A 27,930-nucleotide genomic window follows, 5' to 3' on the forward strand; every position below is an offset into this window, starting at 1 on the left:
AAATTGCACACACAGACATGACAGAACTATGTTGAAAATAGGAAGATCCAACTGTGGTTGGGTTATTTTTGTAATGGGGAGAAATCTGTCAAAAATTATCTTCTCCCTTTAAGAAACATTTGCATGATGTCCTCTATTTTCTGGGTAATGTTTATCATTACTTCAATTCTGGCCTGCTGCTGTGCATGCTGCTGGCCCATTAGCTGCGTTTCTAAGATACTTGCATTTCAGACTATAACCATTGGATTTGCACCATAGTAATGCATGCAGTATCATTATTCTATAGCTGGAGTTATGGCACACTTAAAATTAGCCTGGTAATAGCTAGCTGACACTACAGTGCTTAGACAAATGATGAGATAAAATGTGTATTTGAAGCACACAAAGCCTCAGTGATTCTGAAACCCCTCTTCAAAGAGAAGTCACTCCAGGTTCGCCCTATTGATTAGCACCTGGCTCACCATTTCTTAAACTACATTTGGTTGACACCAGAGTGATGGCACTGAGCACCACTGCAGGGTACAACAGGATGGCTCCATCTCTCCTGGGCAGCTGGATTATACTTGGCACCCAGCAGGCACGTTTGAAATAGGGTGTCATTCACATCTGTGCTAATGGCAGATGTTAGCAGAAGAAATTTTCTGTAGTCTAAATATGTCTTTTTACGCTGCATGGGAATGTTCTCCTTGCCAGCTTGGGGCTACAGATGCAAATTACATGATGTTTCACTAATGGCTCAAACTCTCTGTGGTTGTGAGCCACAGCCAAGACCTGAGTCAGCTTCCTGAGACCTGCCAGAGTACAACCACCACTGAAGTGCAGCACTTCACAGAATGGTTGGGTTGGAAGGGACCTCAAGGATCATGAAGCTCCAACCCCCCACCACAAGCAGGGCCACCAACCTCCACATTGATACCAGCCCAGGCTGCCCAGGGCCCCATCCAACCTGGCCTTGAACACCTCCAGGGATGGACGGGGCATCCACAGCCTCTCTGGGCAGCTGTTCCAGCACCTCACCGCTCTCACTGTAAAGAACTTACCCAACATCCAAGCTAAACCTGCCCTCCTTCAATTTCAATCCACTACCCCTTGTCCTGCTGTTATCTGCCCTTGTAAAGAGTTGACTCCCCTCCTGTCTGTAGGCTCCCTGGCAGGCTGCACTGAGGTCACCCCGCAGCCTTCTCTTCTCCATGCTGAACAAGACCAGCTCCCTCAGCCTGTCTTTGTAGGGGAGGTGCTGCAGCCTCTGAGCATCTTTGTGGCCTCCTCTGGTCCACCCCCAGCAGCTCCCTGTCTTTCCTGTATTGGGGAAGCACAGACACTTCCTTGGTAGACACCTAATGAGGACCAAAGGTCTAACAGGTATTGCAGCAGAATGACTAATTTATCCTCATTTGTGCATTCTTAGATTCAGTAAACAATTTCTTTTAATTGAGTGTTTGCCAAGATGGGCTCTGGGAAACACAGTGGCAAACACTTTATTCTAACAGGCAAAATTTAAGCTTCATTCATCACCACTGACAGCAGATCTGGCATGGAGAGAAATGTGCAACTACGCTACTTAGACTCTGTACTTGAGGTTGCTTAAAGTAATTTAACCCTAAGATTTTGGAAAGCAACTCTTGGTTTGCAGGTTTCTTTCAGCTCTTCTGCTGTATGGGATTTCCAGCTTTGGACTCTCTTAGTTATCAATGCAGCACTACTGACATCCAGATCCAGCTGGCTGTGACTTGAGTCTAGGAGTTAATTAGCTCTAGGAGTTAATTCTTGGTAATGCTGAGACTGAATGGAAGGATGTAGAAACACTCTCTTTCCTGGACAAATGGAGAAATCCTTGTCATGGCAAACTTCTGGAGGAATATATAGAATCATCCTTTCTCACTTGTATAGGATTAGGAATAGACAGGATTATTTTGACTCATAATTAAACAGAAACTTCCCAAAACGTGCTGATTCAGACAAAAACAAAACAGTGACTTAACACCTCCATAATATTACTTGGTAGGGCAGCGAGTTTTGAAGAAAACTTGACAACACAAATATTCAAGATAAGGATTAATTCTTGCAAATGACGATAACATTGATTTATGAAGATTAATTCATGAAGGTAACATTAATTTGTCGTATTTTTGCTCTTACATCACAGAAACTGCTCAGGTTTGGGCAGCTCATTGCTGGACTAGTAGTTAGTTCACATCATGCAACATAACCATAACCCATATAGCAGACTTAATTGCACAGAAGACGTCACAATGCATTTCCTTATACTCAAAGGTCTTACCACTATACTTGATGACCCGAATAGTGGAGTCCCCTTCTCCAAATCTGGTGATGGGTGTCAGACGGACTTCGTATGCCTCCGGCTTGATCAGCTCAGTTAAATTGTAGGTAATTAATTCTCCCTTTTGTATATTACCATTCACTGTAATTTCCTGTTCCCACCAACGCTGCTGCCCAGCCTAAAAGAAAAAGAAGAATGCAAATGTCAGAGCTTTTGGGGAAAGTGCTGTCTTCTTCTCAGGAGGGAATGGGAGCAGACACAGACCTGTGCTGGGCCATGAGTTCACTTAAAGAAAGAAGTAATTTTCATTTCAGTTCATTTCATCACCACTACCTGGAAGCTGACCACTCCATCTCAGAGCCCATACTATCCTACCTAACAGCCCAAGTAAATAAACTAACAGCCCACACCCACCCTCTTCCCTCCATTATATTCCTTCCTACAGGTGCCCAACCCCTCCCCCTCTTGCAGGTAATGAGTTTTCACAGCTGTTATTTGGGGTGCCATTTGGAGCTAATGAGAGCAAACTGAAAAACTGAGATGCAGTTTGGTTTCCAAGCACTTTTGTTGATGAGTGAGAAAGAAACAGGCTGGCTCTTAATGGCCTTAGTGCACAATTAACAGCAGTCCTTGTAGTTCCCAAGATGGATGGATTTCAGAGAACAATGAAAGTCAATAGGAACAAACAAGAGGGTGTTTTATTAAGCAAAAAAAAAACCCCACACAACAAAGCATAGATTTTTGTGCTTTATAGACTGCAGTGTTTTCAACATCAAAATCTATACTTTCTGTTATTTATGCACTTTAATAAGAAAATTAAAAAAAAAATAAAATCCAATTAAGAAGAAGGCATCACAGGTAGAGAGTGCCATATTGTCCCTACAATAGGTTATAGACAAGCACAAATTATGTACATTTTGGGCAGCACAGTGACTTTACATTGCAAAATTACTTGTAGGTACTTGGGCTTATTACAGACACTATCTCCAAGAAACAAGGGAAAAGTCATTAAATATTTACTATGCATCCCAAGATAACAGTACAGGTGCAGTACTGCTAAATGAGATGTTCCTCTAAGCATCCCAAAGTTGTGAGTGCACTGGAATTCTCAGTTATTCCATGCAGAGCTTCATGGTTATTGAAAACAGATTCTGTTTTATTCTAGAACTGTTTATTGAAAACAGATTCTGTTTTATTCTAGAACTTTAATTTGCTGGTGCAAAAAAAAAAAAAAAGTCCACTGAAATTACTAAAATCTTGCACTAATTCACAGAATCATTGAATGGCCTGGGTTGCAAAGGCCCACAGTGCTCACCCAGCTCCAACCCCCTGCTGTGTGCAGGGTCACCAACCAGCAGCCCAGGCTGCCCAGAGCCACATCCAGCCTGGCCTTGAATGTCTGCAGGGATGGGGCATCCACAGCCTCCTTGGGCAACCTGTTCCAGTGCGTCACCACTCTCTGGGGGAAAAACTTCCTCCTAAGATCCAACCTAAACCTCCCCTGTCTCAGTTTAAAACCACTCCCTGAAGCCCTTCCCAGCCACAGTCTGGGTGCCCCCCACCTGCTCAGGCAGCCCAGGGTCCCAGCCAGCCTGGCCTTGAGCATCTCCAAAATCAGGATTCGTGCTTCAAAGGGAGAATGCAGAAGAAAATAAAGCTTCAGCCCATGTGCCAATGTGTATGTCTGGAGCTTTAAATTGAGGGAGAACCAGGGTTTGGTAGGAAGAGCATTTGTTAACAGCCTGTAATTAATTCAGCAGAGTATACCCACGTTCAGCCAATCCGGAGCACAGTGGGACTCCTCACTTCTCTCTGTTACCTTAGAATATTTGGAGATCTTTGTTCCCTAATGCTAACAGCAAAGCAAAATGCCTTTCCCTGACATCAGAGGAAGGGAAAAAAGTAGAGTGTGACAGCATTTTATCACAGCAGGCTGAAACCATCTCCTCTGAGCTGTCAGTGAAAGCGCATTTATTCCCCGTCTCCTGTTGCAACATCAGCCAACACGATGTGAGCAACGAGACCCAAACCTATAGATTTCCTGAGAAATTAATCCAATGGGATGATTAAATATTGACTGCCCATACGCACAGTTATGCTTATAAAAAATAAACACATTTGTAGTCCATTGTACTTGGCCTATTGATTTCAGCCATAAATTTCTTCATTGACTCAAAAAGTCAGACAAGAATCTCTTTAATTAATGACAAGAGAATGTCATGTATATTAATCTACTGCATACTCCTAGAAAAAAAATGAGTCAGTCTTTAAAGTGATTTCTTTCCAATTTATAACCACGATGACAATTGATTTTCCTTAAGAAAAAAAGAGTATTCTTTAGCAGTTACATCTATTAAACAGCACAGGAAATACTTGGGCCATGGGCAAATCCTCCTCCTATCTGCACAGTGCAGAGGGAGCACGTCTGTGCAATGTCTGCCTCATTGCTGCTGCATAACTGCAGTGGTTGCTCCTCTCTAGTAAGTTTACCCAGCAACGTGATCAGAGCTCTCTCATCTTCAACACAAGCCTTATCAGGGAGGTGGCAACTGTGTCAGCTTCATTTCGAAGGCTACTTACAGCCCTGAAATGACTCGCAGTGACAAATACCTGTAATTCAGGCAAAAATAACAAGGCCAGCTGCAATGCATGCTCTGCCACGCTCATCATCATTTTATTTAGCACGGTGCACTGTGTACTATTGCTATTGATGACATCTCCTCTTTCATATTTTCACACGCAGTTGCTGGAAGCATCAAGGCACTGCATTTGTTTCTGTGCTCAGCCTGTGCCTGCTCCCTGCTCATAGGGACACAACAAGGGCAGCACCACAGGGCTCAGCACCATGGAGCTAAATGCTACCTCACAAGAATCAACTAGAAGCAGCTTTCTTTACACGACCTTCCATTCCCACTCCTTATAACTCTTGCCATTCGTTTCATTTACTTGTTGTTAACAGCTTTGTGTAATTGGTTTTATGTGGGACACGGAAAATTATCACCTTCCTTTTCCTTCTTTTAAGCAGTTACCAGTCTCTGAGTTGCCATTAATTAGGAACTCGGCGTCCAAAGATGCAGAACACTTTTATGGGCTACAAAACTGATGGATGAGTGGTCGGGATGCCAGAAACAGCTGTATGTGATCCAAAACTATAGGCTGATATTTGCAGGAGAAACAAATGGGAACAATTTAAGGAGCGACGGTACAAGAGATCTGGAAGCTCCATGAAGCAACAATTAAGTTCTCTTTAATTACGCGTCATATTTGTAGTTTCAAAGACAAGTTAACTTGGGAAATGGGAAACTGCCTCCTGTTTTAACATTATTTTCCCATACAAATGAATGATAATGAAAACATCTTTTAAAATCTGAATTAGGACACTTCAGTCCACTGGCTCCATAACCTGCAATGTAGGCTATTCATCCCTGGAAGGTCTTTCTCAGCGTTTCTTTGCTTTTGATAACCTTATATGTGGAGACAAAGGGAAAAGTCTGTATTTGCAATACGTACACCCTTCTTTAATAAGAAAGGTGATAAAATTTATCTCTATTCACTCTCTTTATGGCAAATCAAATCTGTACCAGTACATGGATTGGTATAGAAACTTGCTAGGGCATGGACACAAAATTATATGCTCCATTTTGCAGCCATTGTCAATGCAGCCTTCAACAGAGCCCCATTTTCCAAGCACACAAAGCTCGTTCCAGGCAGATAACACTCTCTGGTGTGTAGAACCTGAGCAGTTTTCACAGTTAGTTTTGTATGCACTTCAAAAACATACAAAACATACAGGAAATTCAACATGTCGGCCTTCATGGCCCAGTCCATGACCTTCAGATTTACCCTGTTACTGAACTCCATTTTTAATGGAAGCAAATACCAGAGTACTGGCTGCCTCTGAAGAGTGACCAGAGACAGCATGGAGGGCCTTGAGATACAAACACCAAAATCTAGGTCACTAATTCCAAAGCCAAATCCAGAGCTGAAACACATGAATGTCACAACATTCTCCTGAGAGCTATTAATGAGATGCAAAAATGCTCCTTATGTGCAGACAATGTCTTGGCAGTCCTCAGCACCTTCAGAAGGAAGTGGAGGGTGACTGAAACCATGCAGACACTGTGGTGAAAGACACACAAGGTTAAACTTGCCCTTTGGTTAGAGGGCTGAGTGGGACAGTTACAAATGATGGGCTGTGTGCAACAGTGAGTGAGAAATGGAGATTCCTTCATGCATCCAGTCAGTGACAAAAGGGTCTCATGGGCTGCACCCAGCACCTGATGTATTTTCCACTGACACTGCAGGACTAGAAATGGATGACTCTCAGACCACAGCACTCCAGTGCCACCCACCCTTCCTTCCCTGCAGACCAGTGGTTCTACTCCAGCCATGGGTAGGATCAAAGCTGAGCAGTGCAGTAAATGTCACGTATAACACAACAAAGCTGGTAACAAGGCTAGAAGGCATGCGGACATTGGTTGTCCAGTCTGGAGAAAATTAAGTCAAGAGGCAATTTCCCACCCCCTTCCTCTTCCCCTTTCCCTTCCCCTTCCTCTTCCCTTCCCTTTCCTTCCTTTCCCTCCCCTTCCTTTCCCTCCCCTTCCTTTCCCTCCCCTTCCTTTCCCTTCCCTTCCCTCCCTTCTCTTCCCTCCCCTCCTCTCCCCTCTCTCTTCTCCTCTCTCCTTTCCTCTCCCACACCCATTCCGTTCCGTTCTGTTCCGTTCCGTTCCATTCCTATACTACTAAGAGATTATCAGCTGTTTGCCTGGGCTATTGTTTTCCCTACTTTTTCGGAATGGCAGCGTTACATGACTTTGCACAGGTTAAGGACTCTCCTGGGGATGCCAGTAAATGCACTGTGTCTCTCTCATGTACAGGATCTGTCCCTCCATGCCCTTTGAGTAAAGGCATGGTGAGCTGGGCACTGCCAGGAGTGCAACTGCCAGCAGCACTGCCAGGGGTCTGCATGCAGAGCATTGCTGTGGGTCTGCATGCAAAGCACTGCTGTGGGTGTGCATGCAAAGCACTGCTGTGGGTCAGCATGTTTGTTAAACACAGACGTGGCTTGGCATGGCAAACAGCAGCCTCATCTGCAGGAGATAACCCACTTTTCATCAGGGCAACAAGTAGTAGTTATCAAAGCAGCATCAATCTAGGTTTATATTAAACACTTCACAATTCCATAACAACGACACTCCCATGATCAGGAAAGTATCCCAAAAGAAAAAGAGTGTATTTCAGTGCAGACACCTGAGCTGAGCTCACTCAGTGCTACAACCTGCCCTGAGCAGACCTTGAACAGTGTGCAGGGAGCTCCTGTCACTGCTGAACTAATTCCTAATTCATTTCATGTGCCTTCCAAAAGGTATTTATGAACTATCTTCTTTTTTTTTCTTCTTCTTCTTTTTTCTTTTATGAAAACAACCACACAGTAACAAATCAATGAATGAAGCTGCAATTGGGACGATAAACTAAACCTGCGCTGGAGCTTTGCCGTGTAGTGAACGCAGAGAACAAGCTTTGTTGTCTGGGTAAATGAATTGGAAAACCAAGACTGCATTTTAAGCAACCTACGTGAGCCTCAGCACAAATAGATCAAGGAGTAATAATGCAAGGAGATAAGTGCATGCTGCCAACGTGCATTTCTGAGCAGGGCGAACATTCTGATATTGCTTAAGTTTTTAAGCAAGAAAGTTCTTTTTGCCAAAAAATAACAGCTCCGCTGTCAGATGTGAGTGTTTCAACAAAGCATTTCTTAAGTACTTAAGACAATCACCGCATGCGAGGAAAGGAAGGAGTCTCTAGATTTTTAATGAAGTTCACAAAATGGAACTTTGATGTTTTAAATCAGCTCCAAAGCACAGATGTACTGCAGCAGGGTGCTGATTTGCTTATGGAATGGCAATATAGCTTGTATTCACTTTAAATATATGTATGTTTCGGAGAAAGAAAAGAGGATTCCCAACAGCAAAAGAAGGAACAAAGCAGTTGTCTTCAGGGACAGATCGCTCATCCCAGCAGTTTATAAAGTCTGTAATCCACACTCTTGGAGCAGAGTAACTCATGTGTTACCATAGACCAGAACACATTTGTTACCAAAGACCAGATATGTTGTGAGGCCCCATTTGGAGTATCCTGTCCAGGCCGGTGGCCCCCAGCACAAGAAAGACATGGAGCTCTTGGCACAAGTCCTGAGGAAGGCCACTAAGATGATCAGAGGGCTGGAGCACCTCTCTTACAAAGAAAGGTTGAGGGAACACATAATGAGTAGCTGAGGGAGCTGGGCTGGGTCAGTCTGGAGGAGGCTCAGGAGAGACCCCATATATTAGAGGTTGGCCAAGAGTACAAGGTACCCACAGAGCTTGCTACAAAGTCAGAGAATTCATACAATCTGCCCCACAATCAAGTTTTTTTTGGTTTGCTTTCTTTAATTAATGTAATGCCTTTCAATGGTTTCCATAATTGCACCTCCTTCTCTGCTACACCTCCGTTCCCTGCAGATGTGACCCAACATGAAGGGCTCTGCTCAGACCGCACCTGAAGTACCTGCAGGGCAGACAGACAGGCAGGATGGTAAACTGCACCTCATTACATTAAGGTTAAGCCAAAAGATAATGTAAATTATAATATTAAAATATAAAATATAAAAATGCCTTGCTTGGACTTCCTAAAGGAAATGAGGGCTGTGAAGAAAACATGACAGCTTATTTCCAATTCACCTTTTCAGCTCTCCTGCTTCCTCCCCTAAAATTAATTGCCAGAGATTTGAGTACGTACATTTGAACGGCTTTGAATCACATTTTTGTATACATTTTGATGTATAGCTACTGTAAGGTTTCTATAGCGAAACAAAACACCATGCTTCAAAACGCCTTTCTCTTTGCAGTAGGTTGACTTGTGTGATGACAGCACCACGATCTTGATAGAGTGAACGCCTGCAAATTGATTACCCGTCAGGTGGGGCCTGGAGTGTGCTAACACATACATTCCTCCTAAGTGGCTTTCATTCTAAGTATGTTGCTTTAGTAAATACGTTCTTTCCGTTCATCTGTTCCCATTTTCACTCTGCAGGCAGAAAAATGACCATTCTCTCTCCTCTGATTGCCTCTTCACCTCTGGCTCTACTGATCAGGTGGCTGCACAGCTCTGCAACATGCATCCAGTCCCAGGCCCTATAAAATCCCACATGTATTCCCAGCTTACTGCCTGTTGATTCTTTCTTCAGCTAAGCAGCAATATACAGGTTGGGTAAAGAGGAACAGGCACTGGGGCTCATATCTCAGAACGCTGAATGCAAAACTAGTGTTACCAATCAGACAAAGGTAATGCTGCCCATCTAACCACAAGCAGACACCAGAACACTGACCCAACCCACCGGCAGTACTTTGCAATGCATTATAAAAAGGCACTGCTAAGTAAATGATCCAAACACCATCATTTCAGAGGGCAGTGTGCTGGCAACAAATGGCGAGTGCCAAGGGAAGGAAGGATGTTAATTACTGCCTGTGTTTCAGGAGAATTACTGCAGTGATGGGTGAGCGTGTCTGGATGGCTTGCTAGATTCTGAATCACTGTCATTTGAAATGTGGCTTCAGACAGAGGAATAAAACTTGTTTTGATTAACCCGATGGAAAGGTTGTTGAGGTAATTAAAGTAAAGTAACTACTAATTTTGAGCACACAAAATTGATAATTAAAAATGAATTAAAATGGAATGGGGGAAAAAAAAGAAGCGTCGAAAACGCATAATGCCACTAATTTCATTATATATCATTTTGCTTCAGCAAATTCTTTTTTAAATTTAATAATACTTTTAAATTTAATAATTCCTCTTGGGTACCGGGAGTAACAAAAGTGAATGGTGCCAAATGACACAAACATTTAATAAAAGTCACTGATTTTCACTGAGATAACAAAATGCCTCCACTTTGCACTATCTCTGCCTTCAAGGAATTGGCCTTGAACCCTGATTTCTAGTCTCCCTGCACAGACTGTCATCTCAGGCACTGAATAACCGAACACACCTCCCTGTGCAATCAACTCAGATACAATTTAAGGAAGGCCAGCTCAGCAGGAGAGTACAAAACAAGTCCCAAACAACATCAGGTGGATTCTCACATGTTGGCAGTGGAACACTTAATTTAATGGCAGTAGATCCAGTCTGGGAGCAGGAGTTCAGGGCCCAAAGTTGGCAGCCAGGAAGTCTAATGTGACCCAGAGGTGACCACGGTGGCCAAGGAGGACATCAAGAAGCACCTTTTCCAAACCAGGCATTTTTCCCTTGAGAAAGCCCAGAACTGCCAAAATTCAACTTGGCAATATCAGTCTTTGCATATCTGTAACATTTGGCACGGACAGATTCTGGACAGAACCACAGGCAAATGGTGTGGCACAAACATTTTCTGCCTCCAGAAGACATACTTGTGATTTTTTTTTTGTACTGATTTACCTGGTGGAGAGTGCAAAAGCAAACTAACATTCATTTTGCCCCATGAAGTAGAGTAAAAAGAAGTGTTCTCATTTAATGAATTCAAGCAATGCACAAATTGGTTCCCTAATTGGCTATTAAAACTCAAGCTTTGTAGTGATCACATCAAAAGAAGACAGATAATACTTTTAAAATTGTGAAGGGGTGAATGAATGGTGATGGCTATCAATTCCTCTGCATGACAGCCAAGCCTCATTCATAAGTTCATGGTGAATCTCCAAAGACCCACACAAGCTCAACTTCAACGTGGTCAGGGAAGATGGCTCTGCTCTCAAGGTTAACTAAATGTTTCTACAGCTGCTCCTATAGTTATGTATTTACGTGGAAGATCATATAAAAGATATATCTATACATAAAGAGTTTAATTTCATTGAAAGCTTCTTTAATGTAATCTTTCTAATGTGTCTTGAGCTGCAGCTTCTGCAAACCCTCTGAGGAGCAGCTCTTTTAATCTCTGCATTTCACACTGGAAATGTGCAAATTAGCTTCCAGGATATGCACACAGCAGAGGACCACATCTGCAAGATGACAGCAAACCTTCTGGAAGCAGGAGAGACCACTCGGATTCACTGAACAAGGAAAGAGGGAGGTAAATAAACAACACAGAGTGAAATAAAGCAACATAAATAAAAAAGAATAAAACAAATGACATAAGGCCAGGCAGTCCTGGCAGAGGTCAGCACATCAACAGGCACCTCCTGCATGAAGGAGCTTCTCTCCTCACCTGCCTAATCCCCAGGCGGTAGGCGAGGATGCGGTCCACAGCGTTGGGGTTCATCTGGGTCCACTGCAGGCTGTAGGAGTACACACGGGGCCGGTTCTGCCACAGCGGGTTGTACGTGTCATAGTAGAACTCTGGGGCATAGGCCTTGCCTGCAGGAGACAGCAACCAAAAAGGGAAAACAAAGAAAGCAAGATGGTCAGAGAGGTGGCTGCGCAGCCAGGTGTTGCTACCCAGCCTGCAGCCACCCCCAGCTCTCTGTCATTTTGTTACGCATCTTCTTCCAAAGGCGCATTTTGGGATTAGCTGCCTCTGTCCTTTTTCAACGGGATCATGGCAATAGTTTTGTCACTGACTCACTCCTCAATGGCATCCTGGGCCCAGGTGTGGGCAAGGAAGGGGAAAAATGCCCTGAGCTCCTGACAAGGCCAAGCTGGAGCAATGCGACGCATCTCGGCGCTCATTCCTCATGGCCCAGCTGACTAGAATAGAGATATCAAAACAAACCACGCTGCACTGAGCAGGGAAAGGCTCAGCGACAGCTGCTGTACCTGGCACAAATAATACGGAATGGCATCTGTACACACAAAGGATATTTCCAGTGACTGCTGCCTTCACTGCATCTTCTCCTTTCCTGCTTCCCAAGTGAAAATGCACGGAAGCTGTCTTTTGTAGCACTGCAGATGTGTAGACTTACAGCACTGCGTATGGTATTTAGCTGAACACACCAATCTTGCACAGGAGATACAGAGGGGGAGATGCCATTTCAGTGCATCCTGGGTCACGAGCTATTCACCAGAATGGTGAATGTTACAGCTTTCTTTCTTCATAAATGTGAAAAACATAAACGCGATGTCCCAAACATGACAAAACATCACTTAAATCATTAGATTTTAGTTTCCTTTAATTTAAACCCATGAAAACCAGTGGCACTTTGTTACCGGGTAAATTACACAAAGGTAAATTACCTTTGTGGCCTCTGGAGTGTCCCATCAAGAGTGATTTGTATGCAATGGCAAAAATGACATCAAGCACCCAACGTGGTCACCCATCCATAAGCACGTATGGGGTAGCTGAGGTGCATTGGGGTAGCTGAGCCACTAAAAAGAGGGGCAGATATGATAGAGGAGATCTCACATATACAAAGTACATACATATTATCTGTGCACACCATCCTGGAGCATCCTGTGAACCCCAGGCCCTGCTGTGCAGGCTTAGAAGTTGAGTTCCTGAAAGGCTACCAGAAGATGTGCTACAGACAGGGCACCTGCAATCAGAACAGCCCCAGTATCCTTGAATACCTTAGAAAACACAATTCCAGCATACCTCCAAATCTCTGTGCATTTGTCCTAAGGAATTATGTGTTCAGGAATTGAATGAGCACATATAAGCCAAAGAGACACAAACTGGCTTTCTATTTTTAAGTCATTTTTCACTGATCTTGCATTACCTCACCATACCAACACCACAACACTCCTTCAGTTTGTTACAGTAAAAAAAAAAAAGGCTGCGTCAGGGGAGATTCAGGCTGGACATTAGGAAGTATTACTTTTTGGAAAGAGTAGCCAGGCATTGGAATGCACTGCCCAGGGAGGTGGTGGAGTCACCGACCATGGGAGTGTTCAAGAAACTCTTGGATGTGGTGCTGAAGAATATGATTTAGCCTGGAAGTATTGGTAATGGTTGGACTAGATGATCTTCTAGGTCTTTTCCAACCTTGATAATTCTGTGATTCTGTGAAAAAAAAAAGTAAGGAAAAAGGGCAAATATCTTGTGGTTAGAGAGTAAACTTCTACTTTTGGCCATGCCATCCCCTCCAGCCATGCTCTTCTTTTCACAGGATGAGAAACCTATTTAGTCAAGCTAAGTTGGCCAGGTTGCCCAATGATGTCACACAATCAATTAGGAAAGGGAAAACAGGTTAGTGCTGAAGTAGCAAACAATACTCAGAGGAAAAAAAGCAAAGCAAAGCTGCTGTTTTCAAAAATGAAATGTAAGATGAATGCAAAAACGATCAGTGGTCGCTAAGATTTGTTTTTCATATTTATTTGCAGTGGAAACAATGGAAAAAAGCTCACGCTGGATGCAAATGATAATCTTCTCTCTTTTACTGCAGGTGGACATAATGGCATCTCTGGGGGTCTACGAAAAGGATCCATAATTAGGCTCTCATCACAATACAGGCACTTGAACAACACAGTCACCTTCTGAGAAATAATGAGGGTTCATGAGGAGCTGCATTATTCTAAAACTCTCCTAACAGAAAAGATTTCTGGGGCGACTGGAGATGCTGAAAAGTTAACAACACAACATTAAGTCCTTAACTTGCACACTTTAGAAGTACACAACAGCTGGGCAGAGTTTTAGAGCAGGCTGGATTCAGACACTGCCTTTGATGGTGCAGGAGCTGAGAGACATGCAGGCAGTCTGCCTGGCTGTGGAAGAGCTTGCATGTCACAAACACCTGCCGCCATCCCACCGCTCTATTTCCAGCAGAGAACACTCCCTCATTATGGAAAGAAAGAGATCATGAGGGAAGGGTACAATACACAGACGGATGACAACCTCCTTGTCCTGCTGACCATAGGTGCTGCTGAGGCAAGCCAGGAATGCTGCTGACCTTCTTGGCCATCTGAGCACACTGCTGGCTCATGATCAGCAGCACTTGCCCATCACCCCCAGGGCTTTTTCCTCAATGCAGCTCCCAGCCACCATGCCTCCAAGCCTACGGCACCGCATGGGGTTGGTCTGACCAAAGCATCCGACCCAACTCTTTACTCTGCTGGATTAGTGGAAGCTCTCATTCAGTGTGGGACTGTTTTTCTTGCGCTTTTGGAAAACATGGTGGTCCCAAAAAAGGAACCAATGTGATGATAGCAGCAATGAGGACGACTGCTCCAGCAGTGTCCATTCCATTCAGTGCTGACCAGATTTATCACAAAGTGTGCCCTTGCAAAGCTGCAAGGGCCACCAGGTGCCAGCTGGTGGAAGAACTGATGAGCGACCTCCTGCAGACCTTCAGATTTGTCTGGTCCAAAAGTTTCTTCCCCATGCTGCAGCATGGTCGAGTTGGAAGGGATCTTAAAGCTCCCCCAGCCCCCTCTTGCCGTGACCTGCGTGTCCCCCAGCTCTGGCTGCCCTGGGCCCATCCATGGCGTTGGGCACCTCCAGAAATGGGCACCCATGGCTCATCCAGGCTGAAGAACCCCAGATTTTGAGGCAGGCATCTTACAGAGCAGGGATGGACCTCCAGATCTGCATTGATTTTGTTGCATTAGGGAAAACCTGACGCTGCAGGGCAGAGCCAGGAGGGCCACATCACATACAGGACAAATTCCCATGGCTCCTGGGGGTCCTGAGGGAGCAGGGTTCATGCCATGACATTTTTTTGTGCCTGTTAAGGCAATCTGTAGTCAAGATTAGAGCTCCATTAATATGTACTCTTTTTAATTAATCCCTCCCTCTGTGCTCACACTGCTGGAATGCAAGTAACTGTGATGCTTGGGGCTCAGCCTAGGAGAGGACGCATGGCACAGTTTAACGTGGAGTACAGAGTTTATTTTCCTTCTCATCCCCAACAAAACTTTTTCAATATGTTGTAGTTAAAACATTCAGCAGGTTGTGATAGTGTAGGAGAGAGGGATGGGTCAGGGTTAGGAGGTAGTGCTGCATCTAGGCCAGTCCCTGTGTGAGACACCAATGCACACACACACAGACCATCTGCTTGTCTTTGAAGGGTATGCAGCTAAAAGAAAGCATAAACTCCTTCCTGAAAAGCAAAAAGGCTTTTTCATTGGGAATTACTACAGTAGGTTCTTCATCACTACTTCATGCTCAGCCAAGAGCAGATGGGGCACATCCAAAGCCTCCTCCAGCAGCTAAGGAAGGAGGAAGTCTCCTAACAGTGACCTGCTCTGTCCTCTGCTTTGGGAGAAGATCTGTAGCTAAGCTCACTAAATGTAAACTTAAGGCCACGAGCTCTTGTCCTGTCACTAGCCTCCATAGAGACTATGGATGTTCCACCCCTGGAGGTGTTCAAGACCAGGCTGGATGGGATACTGGGCAGCCTGGTCTAGTGCCAGACCTGGAGGTTGGTGGCCCTGCTGGTGGTAGAGGGGCTGGAACTTAAAGATCCTTGGGGTCCCTTCCAACCGAAGACATTCTATGATTTGATGATTCTACGTTAGTAACATGGCAGCAGAGGCCAGTACTGACTCACAACAACCCAGGGGGCTCTTGCCTGCTTTGTAAAGAGCGTCCCCAGGAGCTCTGTCCAGAGATATGCCTCCAAATTGAGGCAGTGCCGTGGCTCAGTGGCCATGTGGCCACCCAGGGCAGCTGAGAAGGGTGGAGTCGGGCAGCCCATTTGTGACATCAGCAGGGATGCATTGCATCACAATGCAGGGGATGGGTTTAGGGCCACAGGCAGGCAGCGCTGCTGCATTTTTGACCTGGGCCAATGGTGAGTGCAGCAGCAGGGGAAGGTCGGGCTGGACGAGGGATGTGGTACAAACACTGGCCCCTGTGGGAGCACCACGGGCAGTGCTTGGAACTGTCCCTGCCAGCACTGGCCTCGGTCCCTGCTGCCACCCAGCTCCCTCGTACCCACTGCTCCTACCTGAGCACAGGGCCATGCGGCTCCTGGCCCCGCTCCCTCCCAGCCCCACTGACCCCCTCTCTCCCATCTCTTGCAGATCATGGCTTTGGTGTTTGTTCTCGCATTGGTGGTGAGGGCGCTAAGTGTCAGTGTCAAAACTGATGAGCTCATGCTCGAGAACGTGCAGCGGCGCGAGGTTGATCTGCAAAAGCACATGATACCTCCGCAGCACGAGATTGAGCAGAGGAATGAGCAGCAGAGCTGGGTGGACATGTCATCTCTGCTCTTTGCTCTGCTGCAGTACTGGAAGATCTGGTTCAGTATGGGACTGATTCTGTTGCTCATTTGGAACATGGTGCAGTCCCTAAAAATGAAAAAGCATGATGAAAGCAGCAGTGAAAACGACAGCTCCAGTGGCGAGGAGGAGGCATCGGGAGCGGAGGAAGAGGAAGAGAAAGAGGTGGAAGAGGTTGAACAGGAGGAACATCAGGAGGAACAGGTGGAACAAGTGGTACAGGTGGGACAGCAGGAACAGGTGGAACAGGAAGAACAGGTGGAACAGGAGGTGCAGGTGGAACAGGAGGATCAGCAGGAGCATGTGGAACTGGTGGAACAGCAGGTGCAGGTGGAACAGGGCGAACAGCAGGAGCAGGTGGAACAGGTGGAAATGGAGGAACAGGAAGAAGAGGAGTATGACGAGGAAGATGACTTCAAAGATTCAGCACTGACCAAATTTCTCACACAGCGTGCCCTGGCAAAGGTGGAAGGAAGGGCCACCAGGTGCCCTATAGTGGAGGAGCTGATGAACGAGCTCCTGCAGACCTTCAGATTGCTCTGGTCCAACAGTTTCTTCCCAGTGCTGCAGCCCGCCATTGGGGTGGGCAGCGCCTTTGAAGGCTGGAGTCCCCGGGAGTGGGACACTGTGTACTGCCTGCTCGTGCCCATAGAGGCCCCCCCTGGGCACAGCTTCTTCCTGGAGCTGGGAGATGAAGGGCACGGGCTGGCAAGGAACTCCCGCGTCCGCGTGGAGCTGCAGTGCATGTGCCAAAGGGAGAAGCTGCTGGGGAACGTGCTGTGCTTCCTCCACCACCATGAGGAAGAGCTGAGCCAAAATCAGGACCCCAGCCTGCTACAGACTCTCTGCACTGACTCCTACCTGGATGTGGAGAGAACTGTCACCTGGTTCACCGTACAGGTGGCAGCAATCTGGAAGACCACCCACCACGCGCACGCCTACAACCTGAAGGTGCTGCCTTCCAGACGCTCCTGCAAGCTCCAGCTGACAGAAGCCTCCAGCGGGGAAAAAGTCCTCGTCGAGCTGCTGTTCGGGGTGCAGCAAGACCACTCGGACATCTACCTGACCAGCCAGAACACAGACGCCGGCTTTACGCCCAGCACAACATGGCCGCAGAGCTGCGCTGTGGCAGAAAAGAAGTTCCTCCAGCACACGGCCAGGAGTACCGGACAGGACAGCTCCCACCTGCACTGCCTGACGTTGCTTGCCAGCATCTTAGTGGGCATGGGCTTTTCCACCTATGTCATCAAGACTCTTGTCCTCCACAGTTTGGCCATCATCCCTTTGAAGAAGTGGCGCAGGAAGTATTTCCTGAATCGGATGGAGAATCTCCTGCGGTACCTGCGCTTCTGCCTGGACGAGAAATGCCTGAACCACTTCTTCCTTGGCAGCAAGTCGGTGCACAGCACGATTGTCCTGCCGCTGTCCTTCCGATCCGCCAAGCCGCTCAACCTCTTCCAGCACCTGGAGGAGGACCCGGACGCCCACTCCATAGCGCTGCGTGAGTTCAGGGAGCTGAAAGATCGCTACATCAGACTGCTGCTGTTCGGACGCTGAGAGACCTTTGTCCGAACCCTTCTCTTGTTTTGGCTGCTAGCTCACATCCTGTGAGCAATAAGACTCTGAGACCTATTTAGGAGGCCAGAGGTGGCTGTTTCCGTGTGGCAGTCAGTGTCACTTTGGAGAGAGCTTACCAGTGGAAGATCCGGCCTGTGACCAAATGACTCCATCTTGGTACGGGAGATCTGGGGATGGACCCATTGTATCTTGTGAAGGCAAGATGCAAACAGATGCTTCCCTGCTCCCTCTGACGACCATCTGTACTGAAGATCAACATCTGAACTACGAGTCATGCTGGAAACCCAGCGGTGACTAATTCTGTCTTGCTTTCTACAAAGACTCTTTGCTTTTATTTCCTATCTCTTTCCTATTGCCCAACTTCCCTTACCCATTTTCCTAAACAACAACTTCTTTTAATAAACTCTTATAAACTATATATCCTGTTGTGTCTCAATCTTGCCATCGTGTGAACGTATATTGAAAGAACCTCCTCTCCCTGCTCTAAACTGGAGCAAGACAGCCTTGGTGCTCAGAGCTCTGTGTGCCAGGAGCACCGCACACGGCAGCCGTTCCCTGCTGCCACACCGTGAGGAGCCAGACCCCGTGCAGCTGAAGAGGCCTCTGCACAGAGCTGCTAAAAGAGACTCCTGTTACCAGCTGTGCTGGGACCGCCTGGCCTGTCAGAGAGCGTCCCTTTGTTCTGGGAGCTTCGGCCTCTGCACAAATGCCAAGAAATGCCTTGCTCAACTCAGTGCTGTGTTTGAGAGGGACCTGCGCAAGGAAGGACTGCAGTGTCAGCTGCACAATGCCGTGGTGAGACAGCTTCAGAATGCTGCCATGACGGGAGAGTTCACCATCCCCTGGGGCAGGGAGATCGACTGCTCGGTCACCCTCAATTTCAGCAGATGCTCTCTGATGTTCAAACAGCCTCGTGTGTCCTTCTAGGAATGCTGAATGCCATCCTATTTTACCAGAACCTCTATCAGCTGGAGGAGGCATCTGAGTTCAGAGGAAAATCACAGAATTAATCACGAAAAAAAGTTTGCATGCTTGGTTCCCTGCTTCCCACTCTTAGGAATCCAACCCTGTAGTTGGCCTCCCCATTGCATGCTTTAGATTCAAAATGGTGGGATTTTACCACGCGGTTGCTCAGCCGGCATGCAAAGTACAGTCAAAAGGCTGCAGAATTAATGACCTGGGGACTTATACTCGGCGCAGTTAAAGCCACCAAAGAAGGGAAACGTGCGGAGCAGATTCAGGCATTGCTTGGTGCAGCTCCCGATCCAGGCGGGTCTCCGCGGTCCAGGGTGAGTTTTTTTCGCAGGTTTCGAGATGCACACGAGGCAACAGTGCCTTGCGTCATCAACCAAGTACAGATGGGGGAAGAGAGAGAACAGCTTCCGTCTTATCCTCACCAGCCCCTATATCCTTCTTCGAATCATTTGGCGTGAGAGGCGGGGTTTGGTGTGGGGAGTGCTCTCCATCCAGGTTCAGCCCTGTTCTCCCCTCCAATGCCAGGGGGCATGTCACAGGAGGGAATACGGGACGCAGATTGGTTGAGAGTGCAGCCAAGAGACGGGCCGATGTCTGATTGGTCGGCTATCAGGGAGGCCCTAGAAGATCGTGATTTTCCAGAAGTTTCTGCATTTCCTGTGGTTGTAGGGGAAAGAAGCCCTCAATGGGTGCCTCTCGACCCGAAAGGTGTTACACAATTCATAGAGTCCATCAAAAAGGGGTTACGCTCTCCAATGACACTGAATGCATTGGAGATCCTGACAGCCCCAGATCCTTTGTTAATGCACATTGCTTTGAAACCTGTGCAGTTTGCAGTATGGAAAGAGGAATGGGCATTAAAGAAGGTAATTGAAAAAGTACAGGGGAACCCGTGGTACCCTGCGCATGATAGTGCCTTGCCACTCTTGATGGGTACAGACCCAGGTATGTTTACCCCTCAAGGACAGGTTTTGCAATTATGTCCTCGGGAACTAATAGTCACCTCAGATGCTGCGGTCATTGCATTCAGGAGATTTGTTAGGAGTGCCGAGCCCTCCACACCTTGGACTGATATAGTACAGAAGCCATCTGAATCCTTCCAGGAATTTGCTGATAGGCTCATTAAAGCAGTGGAGGGTTCTGACTTCACCCAAAGCCATGCACAATCCGGTTCTGTTAAGGACGGCTCCAGAAGGCTTGAATACCCTGGGTGAGGTCATTAAGTATCCGCCCAGCAACGAGGCTATTGCTTCTATCGCCTCGACTGATTGGCCAAAGAAATGGCCGGTTGGATCATTCCTGGTCATTAGTGGAATAGGTGGGGTGACATTGTCCAGGAGGGCTTTAGCAGAGGTGGAGATCGTGATACTTAAAAGGGATGGGTCATTAGAGAAACTGTCGTTTCTTGTACCGCTTGTTGCCAATATCCCGGGTACGTTGTTGGGTCGTGATTTCCTGAATGGTATCAGCGCATGCAAAGTAGGCGTGGGTCAGACCTTATTCTTCTTCAGCAAAGGGAGTTGTGTGCTGCACTTTGAGAGGAGTCCTGTGTACCACTTATCCTTTTGATTTTAGGACTTGCTTTTGGATCATGCTTGTTTAATAAGCTTATAGCTATTGTTAAGGGGCGGTTAGAAGTGGTTCATGTAATGATAGTAAGAAAACAACTTGAATTATAGGATGCTGCTCTAATTGTATAGTTCCATTTACTTTTTATCAACTATAGCAGGTTGACTATATGTGCCTTACCACCTGTATCAGTGGAAGTAGACTTAGTTCTGGTCAACGAGATGTCGTTACATATGGGTTCTTCCCAGCTGCTGGAGTGTGGTTGAGAAATTGGACATTATGATCGATATGGTTGAAGAAGGAAACAGAGTGCCACTGATACAAAGTATTCCTTTGGTGATCTACAACTTCGATAGGAACGGTTACTGTTGTATTTCATCTGGTTCTGATGTTTTAATAGTTGTAAGTTTACTGTTGGTGCTGTTGTTGTATGTAAGGATCTAGCAAATGTCTAAACCCAAAAAGGAGGAGTACATAACCCTATGTATGTAAGGTTTTGGGTAAACTGTGGAAACTCGCGATGTGACGGGACAAGACTTTGTCAGGCATGGGGAGGGGGAGATGTTGTAATAGGCGTTCTTGAACATTCGAGCTGTGACGTGATAGGCTGTTAGCAGTGAATATATAAGGAGAGGTAACACACAATAAAGAAGACAGAAGCCAGTTTTGAAGCACTTCACTCTGAGACTGATGGTGTTGTATTTGGCCCTGGGCGAGTGTGTGACAGTATTCACAGAGACGAGCTCACAATATTAGTAATCAGCGCAACAGACGTGTGCTCCAGAGCTCTCACAGCTCTGTTACCCTCTCTGCACACACTCCAGGACCTCAATGTCTGCCTGGGAGTGAGGGGCCCAGCACTGAACACAGCGCTGAAGAAGCAGCCTCACAGTGCTGCGTGCAGTGGGACGACCCCCTCCTTCTCCTGCTGACCATAGGTGCTGCTGAGGCAAGCCAGGAATGCTGCTGACCTTCTTGGCCATCTGAGCACACTGCTGGCTCATGATCAGCAGCACTTGCCCATCACCCCCAGGGCTTTTTCCTCAACAGTGGATATGCCAGCACTGCTCTGCTCTTGGCAGGGTACACCTGTGTGCGAGCAGCGGGTTGTGTGTTGTACAGCTTCTGCAGCGAGGTAGAAGCTATTCAACATATAGTAAAATGGATAGAGCCCAAAGGCAAATATATTTAACAATGCTCAGTTTGGAAAACATATCCATCAAACAATATTTTGTTTTAAGTTTCTGTTATTTTTTTGCTGGTGACAGGTTGCATTTTGTGCTAGGTGCACCCACGATACAGCTATGCTGATGCATTTATCTGTGTTTCTAAACAACCATCAGCTGTTAATCAATTTGCAACAGCTACACTAATACATGCTGACCAAAACATTAGCAGACATGAATGTTATGCTGTCGTGTGGATGAGGTTTCAGCAGCTCATCAGTATTAAAGTAGATATTGTAGCAGGCAGTGTTGAAACGTCATTATTTTCTGAGGGATAACAGTCACCAAGTTACACACACAGTTTTAGTCACAGCTTATTTCATAACGAATCCAAGAGTGGGTCAGGGGAAGGGGCAAGGATCATTTGTGTCACCATACCCTGTGCTACAGAACAAATGCAAAGCCCATCCCCTGCAGCAACCCTCACTTGGAGCTCCCTGCACCCACTGTGCTGCTTGCTACACACAGCAAGCACCCCAGCTCCTCCAGGCACTACATCTAAAATATTTGCTACAGACTCCCTGCTAGCACATGGCCAAAAATAGCATGCAAGGCAGCAGGGAACTGATTCACAGAAAACAAACAAGCAAAAAGAAAAGCCCCTTGGATAGCCTGCTGCTGATTTGTGCTTCCTCTCTGCATCTCTGAGATCTCAGCAAAAGCCAAAGTGCTCTCCTGAGCAGAAGGAACTGATGCACACACTTGTATGGCTCCTGGGCTGTCACCCTGACCAGGCACGCTTCTTTTCACTTCACTCAGTCATTTATCCCTAAGAAATATGAAATAATCTCCAAAATCATTGTTTTACTTCAGCTGCCATTGCACGTGTTCCAATGGAACGTGAGAAATGGAGAACACGCATTGCAAATCTGAACGCTAATGAGTGCAAACACAACCCACTGATTTCCAGCAATGGCAATAAACTGAACAACGCTGTTCTCTCCCTAATTATAGCAGCTGACTGCATACCCAGATGGAGCCTGCGAGTGCCGGGTGAGTGTTGATGCTGCTTGTCATGCAGAAACAAACAGGAATAACCGCACAGGCAAAGCACAAAGAAGTGACAGCTTTGGTAGACAAGCAGACACAGCACCGAAGGATCCATTCCCCTGCGTTGTCTGTTTATGTTCCCCCTATCTTCAGATCTATTTCTGCTAATTCGCTCGGTGTCAGGATGTTTGCAAAGGCAGCATCTTTGCTGCCTCAGATCCATATTGGTAGTGCATATGCACTTTAACTTAACGTGACAAGGAGTTCGGCATAAGCAATGATTGGGGCGTCTCGCGCTCTGTAACAGCAGCTATAAATGTTGAAAGAAAGATAAAATAAAATCCGAGATTTACAAATGCTTCCCCTTCTGGCAAACCCAGCTCCAGACCTTTCTATCTTTAAAATGCATGAAGAGTATAAATCCTAAACAAAGCAATATATTTAACGGTGTAAAATACTGAGAGACACAAAGTTTATGAAAAATGCTGCCCATTACTGTGCTCTGTTTTATTGCAGGATATATATTTTATGAAGGATTTTCAATAAGGAAGCGGAGATGCTTTGTTCCCTATTTGCATGTCTGAAAGTGAATATCCATTAGTGAGATACAGGCTGCCCAGAGAGGTGCAGGTGCCCCATCCCTGCAGACAGCCAAGGCCAGGAGATGGGCTGTAAGCACTGATGGAGCTGTGGGTATCCCTTTAACAGTCCCTTCCAACTCTAACTGTTCTGTGGTTCTATGATCCCCTTGACCCATTCTGGACTTCCCACCACCCGTCCATCCCACCACTGCCAGACACACAAGCATTTTGGGACACATGGGACAGGGAATATGTTTAATCATTTGGAAAAGTATCTATCAGACTTTTGGGGGACTCAAAACTGCTCTTAGAAACATAAAATTATTTCCCATCAGCCTCGGTCCCTTTGGAAACTCCTCCAGCTCAGATGCCAGAGCCTGACACCCACACTGCTCCTCCCCAACCTTCAGAACAGCTCTCACGGGACAAATGTCCTCCTTCCCATGGGCTCACCCTGCTGCACAGCCCCATCCTGTGTGCTGCTCTGCTCTGCTCCACTACATGCAGGCTCCATCTGCAGCGTTTTCCTGCCTTCTGGATCTCACGTGCGACGTGCTCTGTACCAACATCATGCTGCTCACGCTGCTCTCCTCCATGGCAATCTGTCTCTCATGAAACTACAGTCTGAAACTAAAGCTAAAAACAACAGGCTTGGCTTATTTCTCCAGCAGTGCAACTACAGATATCCTCATCCCTGCTTGCAATCATCATCACCCCTCACACCACCTTCCTGCTGGCAGTATTTTTCATCTGGGACAATCTGTAAAACCTTAAACCTTTCCAAGTATAGCACTACTCTGTGGTAGCAGCACTGAATTACGGGAGGAGCATTTGTGGAAGGGAATCACTGTGGCTTCATGCAGAGCAATTCATGAGCATGAGGCTGCTGCTGGATGAGCACCATCTTGTAGCCATGGCATCACCCCATAGCCACTCTGTGTTGGTGCTGGTGCCATGAACAACCTTCAAGCATCCCCAGGCATCTCCTGCTGCTGGGTCCCACGGCTGCCCCTTGGCCAAACCTACTGGCTCCTGCTCCAGCCCTGTCACTGAGCCAGGCTTTTCCAGTAGCTTTATAGGCTGTACTGTAAGCTCTCCACTCTTGGTATGCAGATTTAAACATTCATATTCCTATTATCTCTTCCTTACCTCCCCAGTTCCTGGTAAATACAAGCACCTGTGGCTGTTCTGATCACCAGAGCCAACACCATGCCCTCACACCACAGAAGCAAACATGCTTCTCTGTGCAATTGGAGCTCTCCAATGCAAATGTTGCTCCATTCTGCTGCATTATCCTCACTACACAAAGCATCCTGTGGTCAGTGCTTGGGATTCTTTGGTTTCCTCATATCATCTTCACAGCACAGCACGAAGCAGGTCAGGCTCCTGGCTGGCTCCTTCTGCAGCCTTCAGGACACAGCCCCCAGGAACACAGCTAAACCCAAGCAGCATATGGAAGCATGAAGATACTTTGGCCTTAAGCTGTAATCAATTAACTTCATCTTTCTCCTCTTTCTTGTTGACGGGAAAGGCTGAGATGCAGTAACAGCACCTGGACACCTTTGGTCACACTGGGCACTGCTGGCCACACTGACTCACTGTCAGAAATAAATACTCCCAATCTGGAAGGCAGACAGCTGTAGGCTCAGCTCCTCCTGATGCACGTCCCACAGCAATAGGAAGCACAGCACCGACCTTCTGTGAGCTCTGGAGATTGCTTTTCCTGTTGGATGTTTTCAGGAGACGCTCCGGGCTCAGGAGCACTTATCCTCTCCAAGGTCTTTAATTAAAGTCAAATACCTGCTGTGCCCAGCTGATGAATGAGAAATAATTTTCTTAAATGATAGCAATGCTTCAGGAGGAATTTCAAGACCACACAGGCGAGAATATACAGTGACATATGGTCTTCAGCTGTCTCCTGAAGCTCCCAGCCACCCATGGCTGTCTCTATGCAGGAGTACAGACACTGTTGGGAAATGCAGACTGGGTGGGAGCAGAAATTAAGTTCCTGACTGTTAGAGTGAGACGTGAAACTGGAATACAAGACTATTGCAGCCAGTGGCACAGGAAGAAATTCTCTCTCGTCCTTGAGAAAGATATAAATGTTACTGCAACCATCATTAGGCTTTACATGAAAGATTATAACTTATACAGTGAGTTTATAGCCTGTAACATTCATTTAGACTTACTGGAAAGCTAATAACTTATAGTCAGCTTGTAATCAAATCTTCCTTAGAGAAACAGTGCTGCAGACATTGAGGATTTAGAGGCAGTTTGTAGGGATGTCTTCAGAAAGGAATAAATTAATTTAGCAGTAAGCCAACCCACTCACTCTGCTGAAACATAACAGCTGATGGAGCTCAGCTGGTCCAGCCCTGACCTCAGCCTCGTGTTTGCTCACTGAACCTCAGAGTCTTTCCAACCAGCTGGAAGGATCCTGCCTGTGACACAGCCCTATGCTGAGAAAAGGGAAACTGACGATTGCCTGCAGAGATGGAGGCTGCTCCCCGCTTCTGTGCTGCTGGAATATGTGCCTCTGACCTTCCTCATCACTGCCCTGCACATCTCTGCTGTATTCAGGCATCTGTAGCTTTCCCGTAAGCAGTCCTGGTAAATTATAGGCCATTTGCAGGCAGGAAAAACCCTCTGTACAACAGCAGCCATGAACAAGTCGGCACACAGCAAAACAAAACCGGAGGAAAATACAAATAGTGCATAGGCTTGCATATGTGATCTGGCATCAGCTACCCAACAGACCTCTCTTGGCTAACTATTACTGCTGATCCCAGTGACACAACCACAGCAGATCCATCTGACACCGGGAAGCAAAGGAGAGCTGTGTGAGGTGGATTAAGTTAGATCCAGCTGTGGTTTTGGACACTAATGTCTGAATTCCTTCTACAAAGGACCAGTCTAAAAAAGCAACTGGAACCACGTTTGTCAGAACCAAGGGAAAAATGTGGCTGTGGGGTTGTGCATCCAGAGCAGCCCCTCACCTTGACTGTTACAGGTAATTATGCCATTAATGCTCTTTCAGACCTAAATGAGTCTGTTTTAATGCTGTGGCCAAACTGCTGGCTGAAATTTGGCAGCACTGAGTGATGGATGCAGTGCAGTGCAGCTCAAGTGCTTCAGTCCCACTCTGCGTTTCAACGCGGTCCCAGAAGTCAGAAACCAGGCAAAGCACCGATTAAATTGTTTGGAGTTATTGCACAGCTTTCTTAGTAGCCAATTAGCACAAGATAATTTCTGTGCACACGAAAGAAGTCTCACAAATGGAAATTGTGCTCGTAAAGCAGGAAAACATTGCAAAATCATTGATTTTGCTCCACAAAAGTACAAAGTAGCAAATGAAAATGACAGGACATGGGGGAATGGTTTTAGAACTAAAGGAAATGAGATTAAGTTAGAAATAGAATCACAGAATCCTAGAATGGCCTGGGTTGCAAAGACCCACAGTGCTCATCCAGCTCCAACCCCCTGCTGTGTGCAGGGTCACCAACCAGCAGCTCAGGCTGCCCAGAGCCACATCCAGCCTGGCCTTGAATGCCTGCAGGGATGGGGCATCCACAGCCTCGTTGGGCAACCTGCTCCAGTGCATCACCACCCTCTGGGTGAAAAAGGACACCAGCCCTCCAGCATGGAGATAAAACTGGGTTTGATCTGCTCAGGCTTTGAGGCTGTTCAATCATTTTTGGCAATGTTTGGAGCACCAGCACTGCTCGTTTAGCCAACTCTGCTGTGTAAGAGATGCATACGTTTTTTATCAATACTTTCTCAGTGCCAACAAAGTTCTGCTCCATGGTGATAATCTCTTACATAAGTTGATCACAATCTGTCAGCGGCATAGAATGGCTTTACATAGCAGTTTTGCTACACTGGGGGAAGAAACATCACCATACATCCAATATCTTCACCATCAGTTTTTTACTGGTGATGAGAAGGAGGAGAGCTCAGCTTGGGTCTTTTAAACAGCTTTGTTTCCTTTTTGGTCCAGTAATGAGCTGGGCCAGGACCCACTAGGATGCCACTGAAAGGACACCAAGAGGAGCCAAAGCTCAGGAAAAGATGCAACAAAGACATAGGTTTATGTAAGAGAGATGCACAGAATTATAAAGACTAAGTGAATGTCTCATTGGTGATTCTAGCTTTAATGGAAAATAGAAAACAAGTTTTGATTGGCATCAAACAAAAACTGATGATTCTCCAGCTTCTGCTCTTAAACAAAAGCTAGGATGAGGGTGATTTTACTTTCTCCTTTGTGTGCGCAACTTCTGTCTACCACTGGTTTGCTTCCTGCAGCAGGAGTCTCATCCATGGCCATGTCACCCCTACAGGGAAGCAGTCATCCTGCTGATGGCCCTATCCCTGATGGATCTATCCCTGATGGATCTATCTGGTCTCTATTTTATTCAGCTGCTTTTTACTCTTTGGCACAATTCAGGCTGCATTAATGAGTTGAGCTACTCGAGGGAGTTCATTCCTGTACCTGGCGCACACCAGTATTCTCACTGCTCACAAAATTAACTGAAGGAAAAACATAATCACGTGTTAAAAGATACAAAGGGACCTAATTCCTGGAGACGTGAATTATTTAGATGAGTGCAGACATGGATCCTGCAGCTGGGGA

The 27,930-nt window shown here is 46.4% G+C and overlaps 2 protein-coding genes across 6 annotated transcripts in view; one reads left to right on the top strand and one right to left on the bottom strand.

Moving 5' to 3' along the window:
- The window catches only part of MDGA2 (MAM domain containing glycosylphosphatidylinositol anchor 2), a 290,230-nt gene that overhangs the window by 23,926 nt on the left and 238,374 nt on the right, over positions 1-27,930 (bottom strand). For 4 of the 5 annotated variants that reach the window (XR_004307273.2, XM_032444620.2, XM_085549694.1 and 1 more), the window contains exons 10-11: positions 11,493-11,641; positions 2,282-2,459 (exon numbers count right to left, since the gene is read on the bottom strand). Coding sequence is in view for 4 of the 5 variants with exons in the window: in XM_032444620.2 (XP_032300511.2) it covers positions 2,282-2,459; positions 11,493-11,641 (327 nt within the window). In the remaining variant the exon portion in view is untranslated. Of the gene's footprint in view, positions 1-2,281; positions 2,460-11,188; positions 11,338-11,492; positions 11,642-27,930 lie in introns of those variants that run through there. The other variant, XM_085549695.1, reaches the window with a different exon arrangement.
- On the top strand, positions 16,244-18,377 carry LOC107315461 (inositol 1,4,5-trisphosphate receptor-interacting protein-like 1). Its single transcript, XM_032444621.2, has one exon. It carries the CDS (start codon positions 16,256-16,258, stop codon positions 17,936-17,938), a length of 1,683 nt encoding a protein of 560 aa, XP_032300512.2. The 5' UTR covers positions 16,244-16,255; the 3' UTR covers positions 17,939-18,377.

The sequence above is a fragment of the Coturnix japonica genome, chromosome 5 (genome assembly GCF_054131305.1).
Source record: "Coturnix japonica strain WE chromosome 5, WE-NBRP24, whole genome shotgun sequence".
Taxonomy (NCBI): Eukaryota; Metazoa; Chordata; class Aves; order Galliformes; family Phasianidae; genus Coturnix; species Coturnix japonica.